General features: G+C 59.2%; 1 protein-coding gene across 7 annotated transcripts in view; it reads right to left on the minus strand.

Moving 5' to 3' along the window:
* Nucleotides 1-130: 130 nt before the first annotated feature.
* Nucleotides 131-19778, minus strand: part of PAN2 (poly(A) specific ribonuclease subunit PAN2) — a 20390-nt gene continuing 742 nt past the window's right edge. For 5 of the 7 annotated variants that reach the window (XM_065575889.1, XM_008175253.4, XM_024111748.3 and 2 more), the window contains exons 2-26: nt 17221-17521; nt 15729-15898; nt 15241-15361; nt 14634-14711; nt 13519-13786; nt 12913-13255; nt 12070-12166; nt 10772-10891; nt 10100-10219; nt 9882-10010; nt 9458-9657; nt 8891-9030; nt 8509-8612; nt 7987-8085; nt 7349-7425; nt 6407-6548; nt 5792-5929; nt 5500-5559; nt 4400-4490; nt 3196-3353; nt 2843-2986; nt 2489-2668; nt 2084-2177; nt 1429-1626; nt 131-1138 (exon numbers count right to left, since the gene is read on the minus strand). In XM_065575889.1, coding sequence (XP_065431961.1) covers nt 1104-1138; nt 1429-1626; nt 2084-2177; nt 2489-2668; nt 2843-2986; nt 3196-3353; nt 4400-4490; nt 5500-5559; nt 5792-5929; nt 6407-6548; nt 7349-7425; nt 7987-8085; nt 8509-8612; nt 8891-9030; nt 9458-9657; nt 9882-10010; nt 10100-10219; nt 10772-10891; nt 12070-12166; nt 12913-13255; nt 13519-13786; nt 14634-14711; nt 15241-15361; nt 15729-15898; nt 17221-17521 — 3607 coding nt within the window. In that variant the 3' untranslated portion in view covers nt 131-1103. Of the gene's footprint in view, nt 1139-1428; nt 1627-2083; nt 2178-2488; nt 2669-2842; nt 2987-3195; nt 3354-4399; nt 4491-5499; nt 5560-5791; nt 5930-6406; nt 6549-7348; nt 7426-7986; nt 8086-8508; nt 8613-8890; nt 9031-9457; nt 9658-9881; nt 10011-10099; nt 10220-10771; nt 10892-12069; nt 12167-12912; nt 13256-13518; nt 13787-14633; nt 14712-15240; nt 15362-15728; nt 15899-17220; nt 17522-18862; nt 18978-19778 lie in introns of all 7 variants that reach the window. The other 2 variants (XM_008175254.4, XR_010594387.1) reach the window with 2 other exon arrangements.

The raw sequence follows: 19778 nt of genomic DNA on the forward strand, positions 1-19778 counted from the left end.
AACTCCCTCTGTCCAAGAGGGGGTAACACTGGAGCGGGGGAGCCCGGTAAAGCACTTTGGGATCAGCAGTGGGCAAAGGCCAGGGCAGAACCATCAACCAACGAGAAAGGAGGAGACAGGACCACAGGCAGATGCTGAAGGCACCGGCTGGCCACTTTATGAATTTGGTACATGCCAGAGATGGCCGAGCGCACCTCAGACCTCGCACAATACAGGGGGAGGGGGAGTTAAAAAGACCAGAGGGTGCAAAGGGGACAGAGCCAGCTCTGGGGCGACTCCGCTGATCCCAGGGCCGAGTCCCAGCTGGGATCTACGCGTGATCCTGCCAGCCCAGCGTGGATGGAGCAGACCCTCACGCTGCTGCTCTGACTGGCTTCCTGGCACAGCCCGGCATCCCTACACGCCAGTGCCTCTTGGTGCTGATGCCGGGACAAGGCGAGCGCAGGGCATCTTCGTCCTGCCACTCGTCCACTTGACATTCTCACCGGAGCGGGCACTGGGCTGCAGCCGGTCACAGTCCGGGAACTTGGCCAGCAGCTCCGGGAGAGTTTAGCCAGCCAGGCCTGCCTCAACAATGCACCCCCCAGTAAAGCAACAGGCTGGTAACGAGACGACACAGTGACACGCCCAATGGGGGGGGGGGGGGCGCAAAGTAAATTCTGGAGGCCAATCCTCACCCCTCCCTGCTTCGCACAGCTTTTAGAGAAAATACCCAGAAGCCCAGGGGCTTGGCCGATGGCCCCGGGACGCATGTGGAAGTGCCGTGTGCACGTGTGATGGTGAAGGAGACGCACCCTCAGCTGTCCCTGCTTGGAAGGGCGACGGGGCGGCTGGCAGGAGATTTGGAGGCAGATGTGGCCCTCTGGAGCCATGCCAGCAGTGACTGACTGAAGCGGGATCCTGGCCAGCAGGTAGCTCGTGGTGCCCCCGCAGCTAGGGCTGGGACAGGAGCAGGTGTCAGGGTCCCCAGGGCACGCCTGGCTCGTCCCTTGTTTTGAAATCCACATTTGTTTTCTGTGTGATCTGCGGTCACGGACCGGTCGGGGCCCGGGGCTGAGCGGTAGCAGAGAACACGCAGGGGGACAGAGCGGGGTCTCGCCGGGTCAGAGCCCTAGCACGGCCGGGAACACCGCAGCATCTGCCAGAGACACAAACACGCGCGGGTCACCGAGGGGCTCGCGCCAGGCCCCACGCCCCAGCGCAGAACAGGAGCAGGGAGCTGCCGGGAGTCCCAGCCCGGTGTTCGGACCGAATCCAGGACTCTGGCGGGGAACAGCACGGAGCTGCAGCGAGAGGAGCAGAGCGTGTGGACACTTGCTGCCCGCCGAGCGCTCAGGTTCGGTCTCGGCTCCGCGACGGAGGGAGACCTGCGAGCACAGGCGCTCCGGGGGTTCGCTCACTGCACACAGAGGAGGGGCAGCGCCTTACTTTTGGGACTGCTCTGGCTGTCTGGCTCGGGCACCTTCCAGTCCATCTTGCGGCCCTTCTCGTAGAGGCCCTTGAGCACCTTGCGGAAGTCGTCCGGCTCCGTGGCGTTCTTGCTCAGCTCCAGGTACTTCCTGTAGAGCTGCAGGGCCGTGCGGGCATCCTCGATGCTGTCATGAGTCTCGCCCTGGATTTTCAGGTCTGGAGGATGCAGGGAGGGTTCCAGTCAGAGAGGGCACTACAGCCCCCGCCCCAACCCACACAACGGGATTTCCTCCCCGTTCTGCTGATGAATACAGGCGTCACTGTCCCTCAGTCCTGACTGGGAGCCCCCTGCTCCCATCCCCACACCAGCTCTGCTGATGGACTGAATCTCAACCCAAGCCCCTCCTGTCCTGGCCTCCCCACACACCACTCTACCGATGCCCTTCAATCCCGACTCGCAGCAGCAGCCCCCATCCCCAGTGGTCCAGTCCCGAGCTCCAGACCAGCTCAGAGTTCCAGAAGCGGGGTGGGGCCGGAGGTGCTCTTCGTCTCTGAGCGACATCACAAGCAGCCAGTGCTGCCCTGTACCCGGGCGATGGGGCCGGCGTCCGTCTGGGGCTCCCGTGCAGCCCTGCCTGGCTGGGCCAATTGCGATCTAGGCGTTTCCACTAACCCAGGAAGTACCAGGCAAGGAAGCGCAGAGAAATCATCCTCTTCCTCGGCATGTGGAACAAATACACGGTGTCAATCACCTGGTCCTTGGGCACCTGGGGGAGCAGAGAGTGTCTGACCACCCAGAGTATACAGGTCTGGCTCCCCCATCCAACCCACACAGCCCACCCCCAACCTGTCCCCCATATGCCATCATCACCCTCCACCCTAGTCATCCACCCAAGACACAACTCCACCTCCCCTGGCAATCACACTGCCCAGTCCTTCACCCGTATCCGCCGGCCCCCTGGGTTCTGCGAGCACGCCCCCATGGGGGGAGAGGAAAACTCCACTCAGGAAGGGAGCTGAAGGCGTGTTTGCTGCGGGGGCTGAGAAATGTCCCGGGCTTTTACAAAGGGACAGTCACCATGAGGTTGATGACCCGGAAGTCCTTCTGCAGCCCGTGGCCCACGAATTTCACCCCGACATCGATGAGGAAGCGCAGCTTCAGGTAGGTGGACTTGAGTGTGGTGAGGTGCTTGGAGGAGATCTTAGCATCCAGGTCGCCCGGCTTGATTCCCGAGTACTGGGTCAGGTAATCCACCACCTGCAAGGGGAGGGGCTGGTGATCACAGGCACATGGGGGGGGGGGGTGCTGGTGATGGCTGGTGGGGAGAGGGCCGGTGACTACAGTGGGGGTGGGGGCAGTGAGTTCCTGGTGGGGGGCAGGGGGCAGGCAGTGTCAGGGAGCCCCCTCAGCCAGGAAGCCCATGGCAGGTACCTGCTCCTGGGTGGAGATGTAGTCGTCGATGAAGGGAATCCCCTCATTGGGGCCCTGGCCTCGCACACACGTGATCCTGGCCACGGACATCTGGCTGGGCTTGATGGTGGATTTGGTGCCGTCGCTGCGCAGTTCGGCCTCTTCCTGCACAGGGTCAAAGGAGCCGTTGGCAGGGCAAGCCCCCCCAGCCCTCGCTGCCCCCTCCCTAGGGAGCCAGGCCTCAGCCATCGGGACTTCCCGTGGTTCTGGCCATTGCTAGACCCCAGCAGAACGGCTCCGGACCCCACGGCTCCATCTCTCGCCCGACCCCCCCCCAGCCAAACGCCAACGTCCGTCCCGGCTGCGGCCTCTACCTCGTTAAGCGTGACGAACTCGGCGTCCAGTCCCACCAGGTCGCCCGCCTGGGGCATCTCGTTCAGCATGAGGGGGATGAAGGTGGCGTGACACTTGCGTTGCTTGCGAGCCAGGGACGCCTCGGCCAGCAGCACGCTGGCCTCGATCGGGTTCTTGACTTGGAGGCAGTAGGGGAAAGGGGGGAGAAGAGAGAACGCGACATCAGACGGGGCACTTGGCTGCTGGATTCACAGCAGAAGAGGCCAGGCTGGGATCCCACGTGCAGCCTGGCATTCGGGGCGGCTGGAGCACGTGAAGGAGACAATGCCCTCCAGAGGGAAAGGGCCAGGGACCATCGTCCTCCATCCAAAAATTAGCACCTATTTCTAAGGGGTCACACACACGCTTCTGAGGGTGCCGAGGATACAGCCCTACCAGAGGGGGTGTGGAGCTGGGGCCTAGATGGACAGAGAAATTCCAGCTGCCTTGCCTGTATGGCCCCAGCTGGGTCTCCTGCCCTCGCCCCATCACGTACCAGGGTGCGCAGATGGAAAAGGCATCAGGGTCTATTGTAGCGAACCCAGCACGCAGGGCTTCGTGCCCAAGAGCAGGGGCCCAACCCACGCGGACAGGACAAGCGAGGCTCTTGGTGGGACGGCTCCCCCCAGGGGGGCCTTTAGAGACCCTTCTTTGTCTCTTGGCAGAAGCCGTTCTAGGGGATTGTTGAACACCTGAGAGAATGTGAAAACAACGGCGCTCCCCTGCAGCCAATGATGCTGATTTGCACCAGCGGAGGGTCTGGCCCCCTTCCCACCATTCTACTGCTTTGTTTGCTTCCTGTCTCTCATCTCACTGGGACGCTGGAGCGGGACTGGTCAGTTTCACTTCCTGGTTCTGGACTACCCCTAATGCCCTCTCACTAGGGCGCAGTGGGGAGCTTGGGGCATGACACGGGGGTTGCCCCTAACCCGACTCCCCTCCACACACAAATCTTTAGCTCGAGGGAAGTGGTGCTTTAAACTGGATCTAGCTGGCTGGCCAAGCAGGGCACAGCTAGTACACAACAGGGACACACTTACAGAGTATCCCCTTAACACAACCTCGCAGCTGGGCTGGCTCCAGTGGGGTAACCCGAGCTGAAGGGGGCAGCGAAGACAAGCCCGGGGCGCCACAGGTGCAGCCCTGACGCGTAACACGCCCCCCGCCCTGCGCGCAGACACTCACTGGTCAGGTTGTACTTGGCGTGCAGGTTCCTTCGGGCGTAGTACAGGATGGCAGGCACCTTCCAGCTCATGTCAAACTGCACCGCCTCGCACTGCGACAGAGGGAGGGACGTGTGTACGGACAACTTGGGGGGCCTTGGCCTGGCAGGGGCTGAGCTCCGAGAAGGGCTTCCTCCCCCACACACCCCACAAAGCAGGACACAGCAGAACTTAACGAGCTTTAAGCACCTGCATGCTACAAAGGATTCTATGAATGGGGGTGGGGGGGAGGGTTAAATCCAGCCCTCGTGCCAACAGGGGGCGCTCTCTGTCCCTGTCCCCGACACGTGCTCCCCAGCCCCGAATTCAGACCCCCAACCCGCTGCCACCTAGAAACACACAGTCCCATCACAGGTGTCACGCACCGCCCCCACCACGCATGTGGGCTACACAGGGGTCTAGGTTTCCTTTTGGCTCCCTCTCCCCGGTACCGTGGGCGTCACCTCCATGGCGCCAGGACAGTCGTGGCCAGCTGGGAATGGGCAGATCTCACGCTGGGCAGCTGGAGACACGACAACTTACAGCCACAGGGAGCTGATGGCTGGTGGAAGCCCAAGTCTATGCCTGTCCCCTGCTGCTGCCGCAGCCCCCCACCCCCTTCACAGCCCAGCAGCAGCAGTTGGTAAAACACGCAACCAGCTGCGTTGAGCACCAGCAGCCTCTCCTCGGCCGCTGCGGGCTGATCACGCTGCCTCTTCGGCACCCGGAGACCCAGGACTGGGCCTGAACCAGGATCTCCCGAGCGCTAGACCTGGCTTGGCCTAATAACAACTCCTAGCTCTTCTCCTCAGCAGATCTGAAAGTGGAGGTCAGGAGCGTTATTCCTGCTTCACAGATGGGGAAACTGAGGCCTGGAGCAGGGATGTGACTTGCCCAAGGTCACCCGGCAGGTTAGTGGCAGAGCTGGGAAGAGAACCCAGGTACCCTGAGCCCCAGTCCAGTGCTCTGCCTACTAGGCCACGCTGCCTCCCTGGCCAGGCCGTTCGCACGGTGCCACGAGAAGTGGGGCATCCTGAGGGTTGATTCTGATACTCGGGCTGCCCACGGAATGAGGCTCCTTACCTTGTCCACAGGCTCGATGAGGAAGTCATTGAAGAGATACCACTGCTGGTGCGTGACCCCCTGGGAGTGAGAGAGAGGCCGGGTTGGTCTGTAACCTTGGTCATGCGCAGTATTTATTAGGCAAACACAGCAGCCATCCAGGGGCCCGGGCACCAACCCCTCTGGAACACGGCCCCCTTCCTGAGACACTCATGGGAAAGAACCCAGCCAAGAGGGGGTTCCCCGGGGGGGCTGGGGTCCAAGTGGGCGGCAGCCTGGGAGAGAGGTGGGCTCGGTCTGCTCGCCAGCTCACCTCTTTCCTTTGGTGATACGTCTCCCCTACTTTGATGTGTCCCACCAGGCTGCCCCCGGTGCGGGAGTCCAGAATGTGGACAACGGTGGCCATCAGGTCGTACATGTACGTCGAGTCCTGGTCATCGGACGAGCTCAGCTGCAAGGAAGACCCCACCCCCGGCGGTTACATGAATCTGCTGAGAACTGGCTGACCAGGACACGGATGGACGCGGCTCAGGACACAGGAAGCCTGTGCGACGGGTCGAGGGAAATCACCTTGGCAGAGGCAGCTCCCATGGCCACGACACAAACCCGCAGAGCCTGGCAAAGCCAGAGCCACTCCCGACCGTGCCCAAGTCCTGCCATCAGCCAGTGGGGGCAGAGCGGTCCCCTGGCACCAGCAAAAGGTAACGCAGGCCTCCCCAGCTTTGCTCCCCAGCACGCAGGGACCCGCTTCGGTGAGCGAGTTCCATCTCCACTCCAGCCTCAACATTCCAGGCGCTCCAACCCCCTCGTGCCGGGGGGAGCCTGCTGGCTCCCCATACAAGCGTGGCCATGGTCAGCAGTTCCTTCTCTCTGCCCTTGACCTCGCTGAACGGACTTTCGACCCCGGCGGAGCCAGGGAACCCGTTACCTCATCGCTTTCGTTCCAGCTGCAGACATCCAGCTCCTTGTTCTTGGTCAGTTTCATCCGGATGGAATGGGGAATCCAGATGTTCTTCAGCTCTTCGATGGAGGTGTATGAGTGCCCCGCCTCGGCGTTCCCCAGGTCCTTCCTGCCATGAAAGGACACAGGGAATTCCAGACCTTGAACACAGGAGGGAGGGGAAAGGCTCTGGGAGTTTCGGACACAGAGGGCCGGATCCCCAGCTGAGGTAAATCGGCGTGGCACCAGTGAAGTCCACAGAGCTGCACTGATTTATACCAGCTGAGGATCCGGTCCTGACCTCTTGGGAGAGAGGCTAGATGGTGCCAATCGAAGATGGTCAAAGCAACGGAGGAGGGTGATCACCAGGAAGCCTACTCTGCAAGAGACGGGGGGCGTGGAGCAGGCAGCAGGAGCTCTGCCTCTGGGCCAAATTTACCCCTAGTGTATCTCCACTGATGCCAGAGGGTGACTTCAGGGGAGATGGAAAGCCACGGTCCCGATGCTAATGGTCAGAAAGGATTACGGGGCACTTTCCCCTCAGTGTCTGGCCAAAGTCCAGTGGAGGTGAATGTTCACAACACAGCGTTACACAGGGCTTAAGCCTGCAAACATGAATTACATTCTACTCCCATAATTTCCTTGGGCAGATTCCTCACTTTGTGCATTTCCCATACTGTTGGGTGGTGCTGCTCAGTGCCGTTAAGCAGCTGCTGCATCCCACCCCAGAGGTGGCTGCATTTCCGTGTGCATTGTTTGTGGTTCAGTTTGTAAAGCACTTTGGGATGTTAGGTGCTGTAGACAGGCAAGATGAAATCACTGTCAAATGGGAAAACAGCACCAAGTTCTCCGAGGCCATGGGAAGGATCCAGATGGCAAAACTTCTAAGATGGACAAAAGCCAATTCGTGCTCCGGCAGCAAGTACCTACCATTCTCCAAGAGAGATCTCTTTGCTCTTGGGGATTTCAAGGCCTCCTTTCGTCATCACTGTTTTTTTAAAGGCGTACTGGCAACAAAATACAGAGCAAAAGCATCAGCGCAGGAGCTGGGAGAGACGCTTGTGAAATGGTGACAGCTGACTTTCGGAAAAGGACAGAGCCCCCAACACTAGTGGCACGGAGAAACAAAACATGGGAAATCATGCCAGACAGCCTCACGGCAGAGTAAAGAAGCATGGGAACCATTTTTGTAATTTGAACCGAACTGAGACACAGATAACGCTCAGAGGTTGATCACCCACAAGCGGATCTTTCAAAGGTAACGAGGACAGGTTAGGAATAAGATTTATCGATCCTCGGAACGTTCACGTTGCTGAATAACGATCAAAGAAAATCCCTCGAAGGGTATGTCTGCCCTACAGCCACGGGAAGCGACGGCAGTTTGTGTCGACAGAGCCACAGTTACTCAGGCAACTAGTCCGCGGCGCTACTATGCTAGCTGAAAGCTCCCGCAGTCACACCCAGTGACCGCCCTGTGGGCAAACTGCCAGCAGAGCTGGGCACAGAGTGACCCGAGGCTGTCAAGAGAACAGACCGGCCTGCACTCAGCCAAACAACATTTCCCCTACCTCTGCCTGTGTCTTCCAGAAATCTGCCTCCTTGGAGCTGTTCACTTCGCAGTTAATGACTAAGACATCGGGCAAGCAGCGGATGTTCCGGGTTTGGACCTTTATTCGGACAGACAGAAAGAGGGCGGGTGGGTAAGGGGCCTGGCCAATGGCCCTGAAGGGAAGATGGGAACCAGACTAGTACTGCGGCCCTGTCTGTCAATTTCCTCTGCCCTCTAGGCTTCCTCCTCCCTTGCAGGCGGGTCAGTATTAGCCGTGTTCGCAGAGATGGAAACAGGCACGGAGCAGGGAAGCGACTTGCCCGAGGGCTGCAGTGCCAGGCTCAGAACTCGGCTCCCGGTCTAGCCGCTCCGGACTGCTCCCATCTAGTTGTCTGCACTGTCCAGTCAGAGACAGGGCTTCCCTTGGGAGATGATCGCCCAGGCTAATGGAGCAGGGACTTTCGCCAGCTCCACCCCTGCCCAGCCGATGCCCGCAATGAAGGGGATACGCAGGCAGCGAGTGGCCATCTCCCAAACTCACCGTGGGCTGGTACTTCTCACAGTTCTCACACCAGGCCTGGGTGTTCTGCTCCAGACAGATGCTCCTCTTTAAGATCTGGGCGAACTCATAATCTTTGGTTTTATCTGAGGGCAGATGTGAGGGGAGGGGGGAACAATTTCATTTCATCAAAACAGGAATCCCCAGAGATTGAGTCCAGCTGTAAATTCGAGCCGCCAGACTCCGACAGCCATCTGCTAAAGGTGTGGTCCACCACGATGGGGGTTAAAAGTCCCCCTCGGTTTCCTGAACCCAAGGAAGATTGAGCCAGCGTCAGCTGCGCCCTGGTTTACAAGGCGCAAGGTACCCGCCATCCCCTCCTCGCCCCGCTCCCCCCAGCCCTCTCCGCGCCCCCTGCGCTTACCGTTGCTCTCGGGGTAGGAGAGGGTGAAGAGCAGCGTGGAGGAGACTCGCACAGTCTCCTTGCCACAGCGGCACATGCTGCAGTTCTCCACCTCGCAGCTGAAGAGCTGCCCGATGACCGAGTCCCCTGAAGACCCAAAGCTGCCGGAGCAAACGAAGCACGTCTGGGTCAGCAGGGGTGGGGCTGATAACGCGGGAGCCTTTCACGGCCTGGCAGGGCGAGAGCGCGGCACTAGGCCCCCACGCGCCCTTCCCGGCCTGGGCACTTGAAGGTGGCAGCTGCCGACAGGATCCTGGGAACCCCAAAGGAGTGGGAGCAGGTATGGAGCTGACTCAGTGGTAGCTCTCAGTGGTGCCACTGCCAGTCACCCCCCTGGGCAGGGGTGACAAACAGGGCAGGGGTTAGTGAACAGGCTGGGTCAGACCCCTGGTGGCGTGGGCCCATCTCCGGCTCTGTGCCCGGGATCAGACCAGCACGGGCTGTGGGAGAGCCAGCACCGTGCCCAGCTCCCGCAGACAGCTCCCACTCCTAGCCCAGCAAGCAGCGGGTGCCGGGGGGAGGGGTCACCTGCTGCCGACACCCCGATAGGCCTGCGGTCCCTCCTGCTCCTGGGTCTCCTGGTGAAGCTGAGTCAGGATGAAGCGGTTCCAGCTCTGGATCAGCCGGCCCAGGTTCACTTTGCCCGTGGCCTCATCGGAGTCGGCCAGGATCAGCCCCAGGGCGGACGCCTCTGGGATGGTGCGGAAGGCACGCAGGAAGTTGCTTCCCTGGGGGAGGGGAAGGATTGGAGCATTGGAGCGGGGGGGGGACCAGAGAAATGGCATTACCCAAATTCCGCATGGTGCCAAGTGCCCCCTCCGCCCCCCCGGGATCTCATCTGCCAGCAAAGCGAGGCCTGAGTCCCTGCCCTCAAGACTTCCAAGACCCTGTTCAAGAAGCACCCCTCCCCTTCCCCAACAGCCCTGGTGCTTGGCATCTGCGCCCCACGTACCTGGCACGGGTCCCCCCGGGACAAGTCCAGCATGTGGAAGAGAAAGCCCAGTTCACAGCCCAGGCAGAACTCCTTCTGGCACAGGTGGTTCTGGACCAGGCAGCGGACGGGCTCCAGGAAATACAGCACCTGGGGAGGCGGCGGCAGGGCAAGTGAGCGGGGTGCGCTGGAAGGCCGCAGCAAGCCCTGGCAGGGGAGAGGCTGGGTGCCGGGCTCACCTGGATCATGCAGTTGCAGTAGGCGTTGGGAATGTGGGGCTCCAGGCCAGCAAACAGGGTCTTGTTGTAATGTTTGAAGTCAAAGTCCTCCAGGCCCAGCTTAGAGTACTTGATTGTGACCTGGACAGAGGAGGAAATCCTCAGAAACGAGGGAAAACCTTGGCCCTGAGCTGGTTAATTTCACCAACACACAATCACCTGCACAAGCACTTGTGTGTGGGAGAGCACTCAGTGAATACACAAGCATTGACACGAGCACACCCCAATACACGAGCACTCGCAATCAGAAGCGATGCTAATACATCACTAGTCAGACCCACGGGGTGGTCAGTGCGAACCGCCCCCGGGCACTCGGCACCGCTCAGGATCAAACCACAAGTGAGAAATGCTGGCTCCAGCCCACTCTTTTACCCTCCTGCCTGGAGGGGGACCTGCTTTCTGTATAGGCACCTGGGACAGCAAGGGATCTTGGGGGGGGGGAGCTGGGCCACCCCACTGGGTGGCATGGGCTGGAGGCTGCCTCTCCAGGTTGTTCCCACATGACCCTTGGGGCACTAGCTCTGCTCTACCCGAACCTGGCTGATCCTTCCTGTGACAGCTCATTACAGCTTCACCTGGCCCCTCCGCTCCCTCGGAGCCCCGAGCCCCGCTGGCAGACGTTACGAGTCAGACCTTCCTGTATTTCTTCGCCACCATGTAGAGGTGAGGTTCCTCTTCCCGGCCGATTGGGGATTCGGGGACCTGGCTGAAACTGTCGAACTCGTTGTCCAGCTCTTTCAGCCGATACGGGATCTGAGGGAGGCAGGAAGGAAAAGGGACAGAGCAGCTTAATGCTGAGGCCGAGTGTGTCCGGAGCAAGCAACCACCAACACAAACAATGCACGGCCTTGCCCAGATCAACCAGGAATAAAGCAAAAAAGGGAAAGGACACGTCCCTTCACCTCTGCCTGAGCTCCTCCTTCCTCCTCTTATTCGTTACAACGCTTGGTGCTTTTTTAAATGGTTATGGAACTGCTGGTGCAAACAACACAGATCCGTGGTCTGCCAAGGGTTGATTTAGGGCAGTGGTCCCCAACGCGGTGCCCGCCGGGGCATCTATCTGCACCCGCGTACCGGCCGGCGGACAAGCATCCGCCGAAATGCCTCCGAAAAGCGGCAACGTCAAGAGGCATCGCTGCCGAAAAGGCGCGTCATCAAGAGGCATCGCTGCCAAAAATCAGCGGCATTTCGGCGGCGAAGCCTCTTGACATTGCCGCTTCTCAGCGGCATTTCGGCGTCAGCTTGTCCGCCGGCCACAGTCCTCGGTGGCTCGTTGTCCGGCACCCGCCAGACGAAAAAGGTTGGAGACCACTGGTTTAGGGGAACCCCTGGCACTGGGGTCCTCAGACCTTTTCATAGTATGGAGCAGATAATAACTGAGCCCAGAACTGCCCCAGGTATTCTCTCCCCCCCCCCTTAGAGGCCAGCTCACCCTGTTACATTGCAGAAGAAAACCATCATGTACCAAGAAAAAAGAACAGGAGGACTTGTGGCACCTTAGAGACTAACAAATGTATTTGAGCATAAGCTTTCGTGGGCTGTGCCCAAATAAATTTGTTTGTCTCTAAGGTGCCACAAGGACTCCTGTTCTTCTTGCGGATACAGACTAACACGGCTGCTACTCAGAAACCATCATGTACCAGTCACCGATGTTATGGCCAGAAAGGACCTTAGATCACCTCGTCAGAGCCCCTGTAGAGCCCAGGATGCAGCACTTCGCCCAGCAACTTGTTTCAAATCCCATTCCACATTAACACCTCACCCGCCACTGAAACGCAGCCCCCTCTGGGGTGAAACACAGCAGCCGTTCAAACAACGCTCAGCAACAGGACACGAGTCCTGTTGCTGTCAGCTGGGCATGTCCCCACGGAGGTCTCCCAAGCTGGCAGAGAGAGGCTCAGTACTTCACCCGCACCCACACGTCCGCACACCTGGTTCCGGAGCTTGGTCCTTGGGTTTGGCGCGTAGCCGATGAAGCCCACTTTCTTCATGGTGCGCAGGATCTCGGGGTCTACAGGCGGGGCCCGCCTACAAAACACAGCACAACTCAAAGACCAGCCAGAAGTTGACAGCCCTGGTCACTTGCGTCCTGGATTTGCTCACAGAACCGAGAAAGCAGCTGCACGAACTTCTACCCCAGACACTGGCTCCCACCTCCCCAGCCAAAGTGATGCCAGGACTGTTCCCTGGAAGGCATTCTATGGCCAAGGCCAGCCAGGGGGCTAACAGGTAAGGGTTTGTGCCCCGGCGAATCACCACCAGACCGCCAAGTGGAGCATGGCGTTTCACTTACTGCAGCTGCCTCTGGGGTGGAACTCAGCAGCCGACTGCACAGCCATTTAGGACAGGGCCAAAGGAGAATACTAAAGCCGGTCAACTGGGGAAGGGGATATTTAGATACACAGAATGTAATTACCTAAATTGGAATTTGACCAGGAAGCCGAGGGCAACACCCAGATTCTTGAGGAAGTGCCGTGGGATTTCCCATGACCACAAGCAACCAGGACCTCAGAATTACAACTCCTCAGCGCAGAAGGCTGGGGCACTGGTTCGGTACTGACTCCGGAGGGAATGTCTCCTGTTGGATCGTCAGTACCACTTCCTGAAGCACCCTACTCTTTCCCCTTCAGTACCTGACCCGGCCCAATGCTGCCTGGCTCAGGAGAGCTAAAGGGAACCATGTCTGAGGTGGCAGGGCTGCCGTCCGGGGGAGCTCTGTGCTGTACGGCTCGCAGGCTAGTTACATGCTCTTTGCGAGAGCCTCGGTGAGTTACCTGGGCGCAGGGGCGGAGTTGGCAGCAGGCCAGTCTGACAGCAGCGTCTCGCTGGTCAGCGGCACGGGGATCAGAGAAAGGGGCATGAGGTCCTGGTTCCAGTCCAGGTGAGGCAGGGTGTCTACCATGCAGGGCAGGGCAAAGTCGGTCTCCCGGGAGTAGGCATTGAAGGTGACCTCAGGCGAGTCGGCCCAGAGGTGGACGCAGCCCTCCGAGTCACCGAACACCATGGCCTGCTTGCTGGCCGACACGTCAAAGGTCATGATCAGCTGCCCCACCGTGTTGACGTGGAAGATGTCAGCGGGGTTGGCAAGGCCCGTGGGCTCGCAGAACTGGCACTGCCCTGATGGGAAGAGCAGAGAGGCTTCAGGGAGAGAGTCGGGCCACAGCGCAGAACTCCCAGCAAACCTCACACCAATAAGGCCCCACACCGGCTTCCATCCGGAGATCCGGACCAGACACACAAGGACCCCTTCCCGGAGCACTGCAAGACACTCCACTGAGCTGCCACACAAGGGCTGAGTCAGACCTTGCTGGATTCGAACCTGTGGTTCCACAGGATCGGACTAAACCCGAGAGCTAGGGAGCCCAAGGCGAACCGCCTACCTGTCTGGGAGATGATGGCCAGCCGGGAGGTGTAGGTGGGGATGAACTTGAGGAAGAGGGGGTCCACGTGGACCTGCAGCGGGGTGATAGCCCGCATCATGCGCAGGTCATACACCTTCAGGAAGCGGTCGCAGGCCAGGCCGTTCATGCGGCTGGAGAAGCCGCACGTCACCAGCAGGTTGCCGTGGACGTCGAAATCCGACAGGCTGCCCGAGTAGGCGTCGAATTCGTGCTCCACCGCGAAGGTGCGCAGATCCCGCAGGGACACCTGGGGGTGGCACCAAGGAAGCACCGGTAACAGGAACAGAGGCAGGGGGAGATCACAGGGGGACAAACAGGAGAGGGAGGAAGGAAGGGCTAGTGGTTAGAACAATAGCATAGGACTTGGGAGACTGGGGTTAGAGTTCCTTGATCCACCTCAGACTTCCTGGGCTTGTGTAACCATGGGCAAGTCCCTTAGCCTCTCTGTGTCCATCTGCACCACAGGGAGCAGGGCCTATCTCATAGAACTGGAAGGGACCCCAAAAGGTTGAGTCCAGCCCCCTGCCTTCACTAGCAGAACCAAGTACTGATTTTGCCCCAGATCCATAAGTGGCCCCTCAAGGATTGAACTCACAACCTTGGGTTTAGCAGGCCAATGCTCAAACCCCTGAGCTATCCCTGGCCCTGTGAGGACATTACAGCGATGGGGGCAGATCAGCACCCAAGACAAACTGAATACATGGGAACGTCCATGATTGTCTGGTGCGGGAGCAGGGCTCGGACTCAACATCTCAGCCCTCTCTCCACCACCAGCTGCTGCCTGCCATCAGAGGTGGCTGGAAGGCCACTGTGTGAAGTGCTTTGGTGCCCTTTGGGGGGAGCGGTGCCAGAGAAACACTCACTCCTCATGAGCTGCCAGCCTACGCAGGTGTACGGCCCCGAGCGGCTGAGAGGAGACAGCGCTTTGTTATGCCAGAGCTGGACACGCAGCCCTAGAAGGGAACTCCTGGGTCAGCGAGTCCGGCCCTCCTATGGCAGACAGCCCCGTTCTATCATCCTGTCCACAGATGGCTCGAGCGCCTACGTCAGAGCCCCGGGAGAGGACTCGACAGGCAGGACAGGGCTGAGGGTACCTTCCCTGTCGTGTGTCCGCAGAAGAAGAAGCGGTTGGACTGCCTCAGGATGGTGACGCCGGGCACCTCCACGGTGTACTGGAAAGGAAAGGGTGAAGAGAGGAGAAGATACTCGCCCGCAGTGGAGACGGCAGTCACCCTCCGGGGCTGTGAACTGGCAAACGTGTGTCTGGCAGCACAGAAACCAGAGCCTCGTCCCAGCCCAGGGGGAAGGCAGCGGGAACTAGTGGTTAAAGCTGGGGACAGGGCTCCTAGGTTCTAGTCCTCCCTCTGTCACAGAGCCCTCTCTGTACCTCAGTTTCCCCTGCTGTTTAATGGGGCTAGCACTCCTTCTTCATTAACCAGCCTGCACGCAGGGGTCAGGGATCTGCCGACAAAGGGTCGTTGAGGGGTTCTAGCCCAGCAGCAGTCTCTGCATTAGCAGGAGGCACGTGGAACCCCTCCCCGCTGCCTCTCTGGGACAAGCTGAATACATCAGAATAGGGGTCAGAGAGACCTCTCCCTGCTATACCCCCCCAAGGGGCGCCAGGCACCATGGGAGGCCAAGGTGCTCAGTACCCCTCAGGATCAGGCCTGCAAACAGAGGCTGACCCAAGGCCGTTGGTACCTTCTGAGTCTCCTGGACGGTGTTGAGGTCGATCTCGATCACGTGGTTCTGGAGCCCCCCGATCAGCAGGGTGCTCCTGTCTGTCAGCAGCAGGCTGTGCACATCCTCGCTCTCATCCATGCTGACGCAAAGGGAGAGAGAGCAAATACTCATTCTCCTGCTCGGCTCGGGCCTCCCTCCCCTCCTCAGACACACTCTGCTTCGCGCACCTCCCCCCAGCAGGCCCCCCACAGCACAGACTCGATCCGAGTCGGTTCGGCTCCGCATCGGGTCAGTGTTGATATGGGAGCTTTTCCCCTTCCCCTGTGCGAAGGGAGCTGCAGGAGTTCCCAGGTGCCCATGTCACATCACCGTTAGCAGCCTCCTCGTGTAGGCCAAGGACTGAATGGGGCTCCCTCCTCGGCCTAGGGAGGATCCCCACAGTGCCAGCGTGAGGCTTTCCTTTTCTGTCAGCACAGCCAGGCTGTCGCCCTGCGGAGGAAACTCACAGGTAGTCGAAGATGATCAGGCCTCCCCGGGACATGTACTTGAGGTTCGTCTTGGTGAGGAAGAGCACGCCGTTCTCCAGGCTCTGGATCTGACGGATGTCATCGCTGGTGCTCACCTGGAAGGAGGAATAGCGCTCCAGGGCCGGGCCGAAGAACGAGGTGGCGTGACCCTGAAATGAAGCGGAGAGGAAAGGCCGGCCTGGGGTGGACTCTTCAACACGCTCCATCACCTCATCAGCCTCGCGCTAACACAATGCAGTTTGACGCCACCGATTCATAGAGTCCAAAGCCAGACGGGCCCACTGTGACCATCGAGTCTGAGCTCCCGGCTAGCACAGGCCACAGGACTGCCCTGAACTAATTCCTCTCTGAACCAGAGCACACGTTAAAGAACAACATCCAACCCGGATTTCAAAATCGCCAGGGATGGAGACTCCCATCACGACCCTTGGTGAATTGGTCCTGTGGATAGTTACCCTCCCTGTTCAGAATGTGTGCATTCCTGTCTAGCTGCAGCTTCCAGACGCTGGCTTGCCTTAGACCACTGTCTGCCCGCCTGAAGAGCCCATCATCAAATATTTTTTCCCCACCTAGGTACTTACAGACTCAAGGATCGAGTCACCCCTTTACACAATGCACCCGACCCTCAGCCGCTGCAGCTGAGAAAGTGGGCAGAGGACGTGTGAACTGTGGGTCCCGAGGGGTGCCAGGGAAAGGGAAAAGGAGTGGAACTCTCTGGTAGAAGGGTGCGTACAAGGATGGGCACTCAGCCACATTCTAATAAAGGGGGATGAAGAATGGGTGAGGCAGGTGGACCAGCCCAGACTGCTGCTGCCACACTGGGGAAATGTCACCGTCCTGGAGAGGAGGCTGGCTGGAGTCAGCAGGGCCGAGGGAACGACTGGGGGATGGCACGCAGATAGGGCCAAGGCTATAAATCAGATATTTAAATGACCAGGGGCAACACAGGAAGTCAGACGAGATGACGGAACGGGGGTGAGGGACAGAGGGAGGATAAAATGGTCTGTTGCAGGACCGCAGGGAGGTGGGATGGACCAATGCTGTGTCGTGGTACGGCAGGGAGGAAGGGCTACCAGACTAGACGGAGCACTGGTCTAGTCTTGTGCAAAGATTCTTACGATGGGGTGGCCTGCACTAGCAGGGGACTGGATTCAATGAGGTCCCTTCCGGTCCTACGTCCCACGTTCTACTCCGGTATCCAGAGAGGGAGTCTCATCTGTCTCACTAGTTCATTCACTCACCGCGCGCCAAATGTAGGGAGAAAAGATTAGCCCCTCTGTTTTGTGTCTCACACCCTCGCCTTTATCCCCAAATCCCAGAAGAATCCTTCAGTCATTTCCCTCATTGGAAAATGGCCCAAGACAAAAACCTTACAGCCCATAAAATCAGAGCATACAAGTGACTAATCCAAACCACTGTAACCCCTTTCCCCAAGGCTGCTCTGCCACAGGGAACCCCAAGCGCCACCTACCCCGTGGTTCCCCACCCAGAGCATCTCTTCGTGCAGATCGAAATGGGAGACGGAGACGGGTACCCCCACCTCGGAGACCACGGTGTGCAGCTCCGAGTACATGCCCTCCATGATGTGCACCGACTCTGGCACCGGGATGCCGTCCAACGGCACTCCCTCCGGATCCAGCTCCACATTCTGCAGCAGGGCGGGGTTGAGGTGAGGGTCCAAGACTGGATCCAGGGCCGGGTGGAGAGCGGGCGCATACTCCGCAAGGGCAGGGTCGAGACCTTCAAAATTCATGGTGAAACTGGATGTCTCCCTTTAAAACAACGGGCAAATCAGAAACACGAAGGCCCCTGTATGCTTAGCAACGAATATCTACCCCTGAGGGCATTCTGCGCCAAAAATTGAAAATTCTGCGCCAAAAAATTAAAAATTCTGCGCCCAATATTTTAAGATTCTGCAAACTTCTACCAATTTTGTCAAATAAATGTGGAGGCTCCAGCATGGCCTTGGGGAGCACAGGCGACTGGCTGCACAGAGATGGGAGATCACCCTGCAGCTCCTCCCCGCCCCCAGGACATGGACTCAGCGGTAAGGCTGCACCCAACCCTGATACAGTGCAAGAACTAGGCCTGCCCCAGAAACACCCCAGGGCCCTGCCCCTCCGTGCCACGTGCGCCAGGTGTGGGTGGGCAGGCAGGCTCAGCAAAGCAGGATCCAAGTGTGGAGGGGCGTAGTGTTGGGCGAGGATCCAGGTGTGGGTTGAGAGGGTTCTGTGTGGGGCAATCTGGGTGCAAGGGTAATGGGACTCTGCAGGGAGGGTCCAGGTGAAGCTGTCTGGGGCTCAGCAGGGGGTGGGGTCTGGGTGTGTGGGGGATAGAGCTCGGCAGGGGGGTCTGGGTGTGGGGAGCTCAGTGAGGGGTCCAGATGCTGGAGGAGTGGGGCTCAGTGGGTTGGGGATCCAGGTGCAGCTGGTTGGGGCTCAGTAGGGTGGGGATCCGGATGCAAGTGGCTCATCAGGGTGGTCCAGGTGCAGGGAGAGTGGAGCTCATCCAGGGGGGGTTCTGGGTGCGAGGGGGCTGAGGCTCAGCGGGAGGTTCTGGGTATGAGGGGGTCTGGATGCACGGGGATTGGATGGATGGGGGAGCAACTCCCTGTACAGAGATCCTTCCCCCTGCAGCTCAGGAGCGATGGGTGCAGGAAGCATGGGGGAGGGTGGAGTTTGCAGCGTTTCCTACAGCTGAGGGAGAAATCTGGGGATGGGTCTGACACGGCTCCGGATGCCGTGCAGGAGAAGAGGAAGTGCCATCTTCCCCAGCCCAGCCGGGACTAGCAGCTGAGCCCAGTGCACGGTAAGAGCCACCAGCCGGGCCTTCCCCAGTCCTGCTCCCTGCCTCACAGTGATGTACCTCTCTGCCAGCTGCCCTGGGCACCTAAAACATACTGCTGGGGAGGATCGCATGGCCGCTCTTTTGGCTTCCCTGTGCTTCCCCATCAGAAAGTCATTTTTCTGCAGGAAAGCAAAGAAACCTGCGGGGGACATAAATTCTGCGCCTGTGCAGTGGCGCAGAATTCCCCCAGGAATAAATATAGCATTACGGGCATTAGAACAGAAAAGGCCTATGAAGGCTCTAGAAAGGGTAGGTATTTAGCTCACCTCTAATATGAAATCTATGAGCTACGGATGATGACACGTCCCTTAGCAAGGGGTTCTTTGCCCTTCTGTCAGTAAGCACCCAGAGTGCTCTGGGGAAGGTGCATTCAGTTCTGCGCTGAGATGGAGGAGAGGCAGCTAGGCCCTTGGCACAATCAAGGGTAACCTGAACTTCTGTTGGGCCCGTTCCACCCCAGCCATGACTCCTCCTCCCCACCATATCCCCTCCCTCCTCTGGCCTAAATCCACTCTACAATGGCCCCTGAACTCAGCGCTGCTGCAGAGATCGTGCCAAGGTTGGTTTGTGCCTGGCACAGGGGCTGTCCGTGCCAGGGGTATCGCCAAGATGCCTTTGTCCCAGAGGGCCACAGCACAATACTGAATCTGGCTCTTTGACAGACACCAGAGGACCTCGGTTAGACGTTGGCAGACCTTGTCACAATAACAAGTCGCTGCATTGAACTCAGAACAGCCCAGTGACTACAGCAGAGGAGCTGGAGTCAGTTGGGAAAGGCTGGACAGCAGACGTGGGGAGCGACTGCTTCCTGACCCTGGAGAGGGAGTGGATCAGACCCTGAAGCATGTGACCTGATTCCCCTGACTGGAGCACAAGCAGCTGGCAATGCTGCTCCAGCCACACGCACAAGCCTCTTCTGCAAAGGTGCATTTGGTTCCAGGCCTCGTCAGTACTTGGTCCCTCTGCTGAGGCAGGCGACGAGGATGCAGGGTAATTATAACATGGCCACCTGCCTGCTGAGAACCAACCCCACGCTGCCCATTCCACGTCAGCTCCCCTACCCTTCCTCAACAGGCCACAGACCTGCCAGGCTCAACCCTACCTTTGGACGCGGAAAGGGGCTTATAACCCAGTCCTGAAATCTCAGTTACAAATGTGGCGGTGGAGAAGAGTGATTCTTAC

Source organism: Chrysemys picta, chromosome 22 (assembly GCF_011386835.1).
Source record: "Chrysemys picta bellii isolate R12L10 chromosome 22, ASM1138683v2, whole genome shotgun sequence".
NCBI classification, from domain to species: Eukaryota; Metazoa; Chordata; order Testudines; family Emydidae; genus Chrysemys; species Chrysemys picta.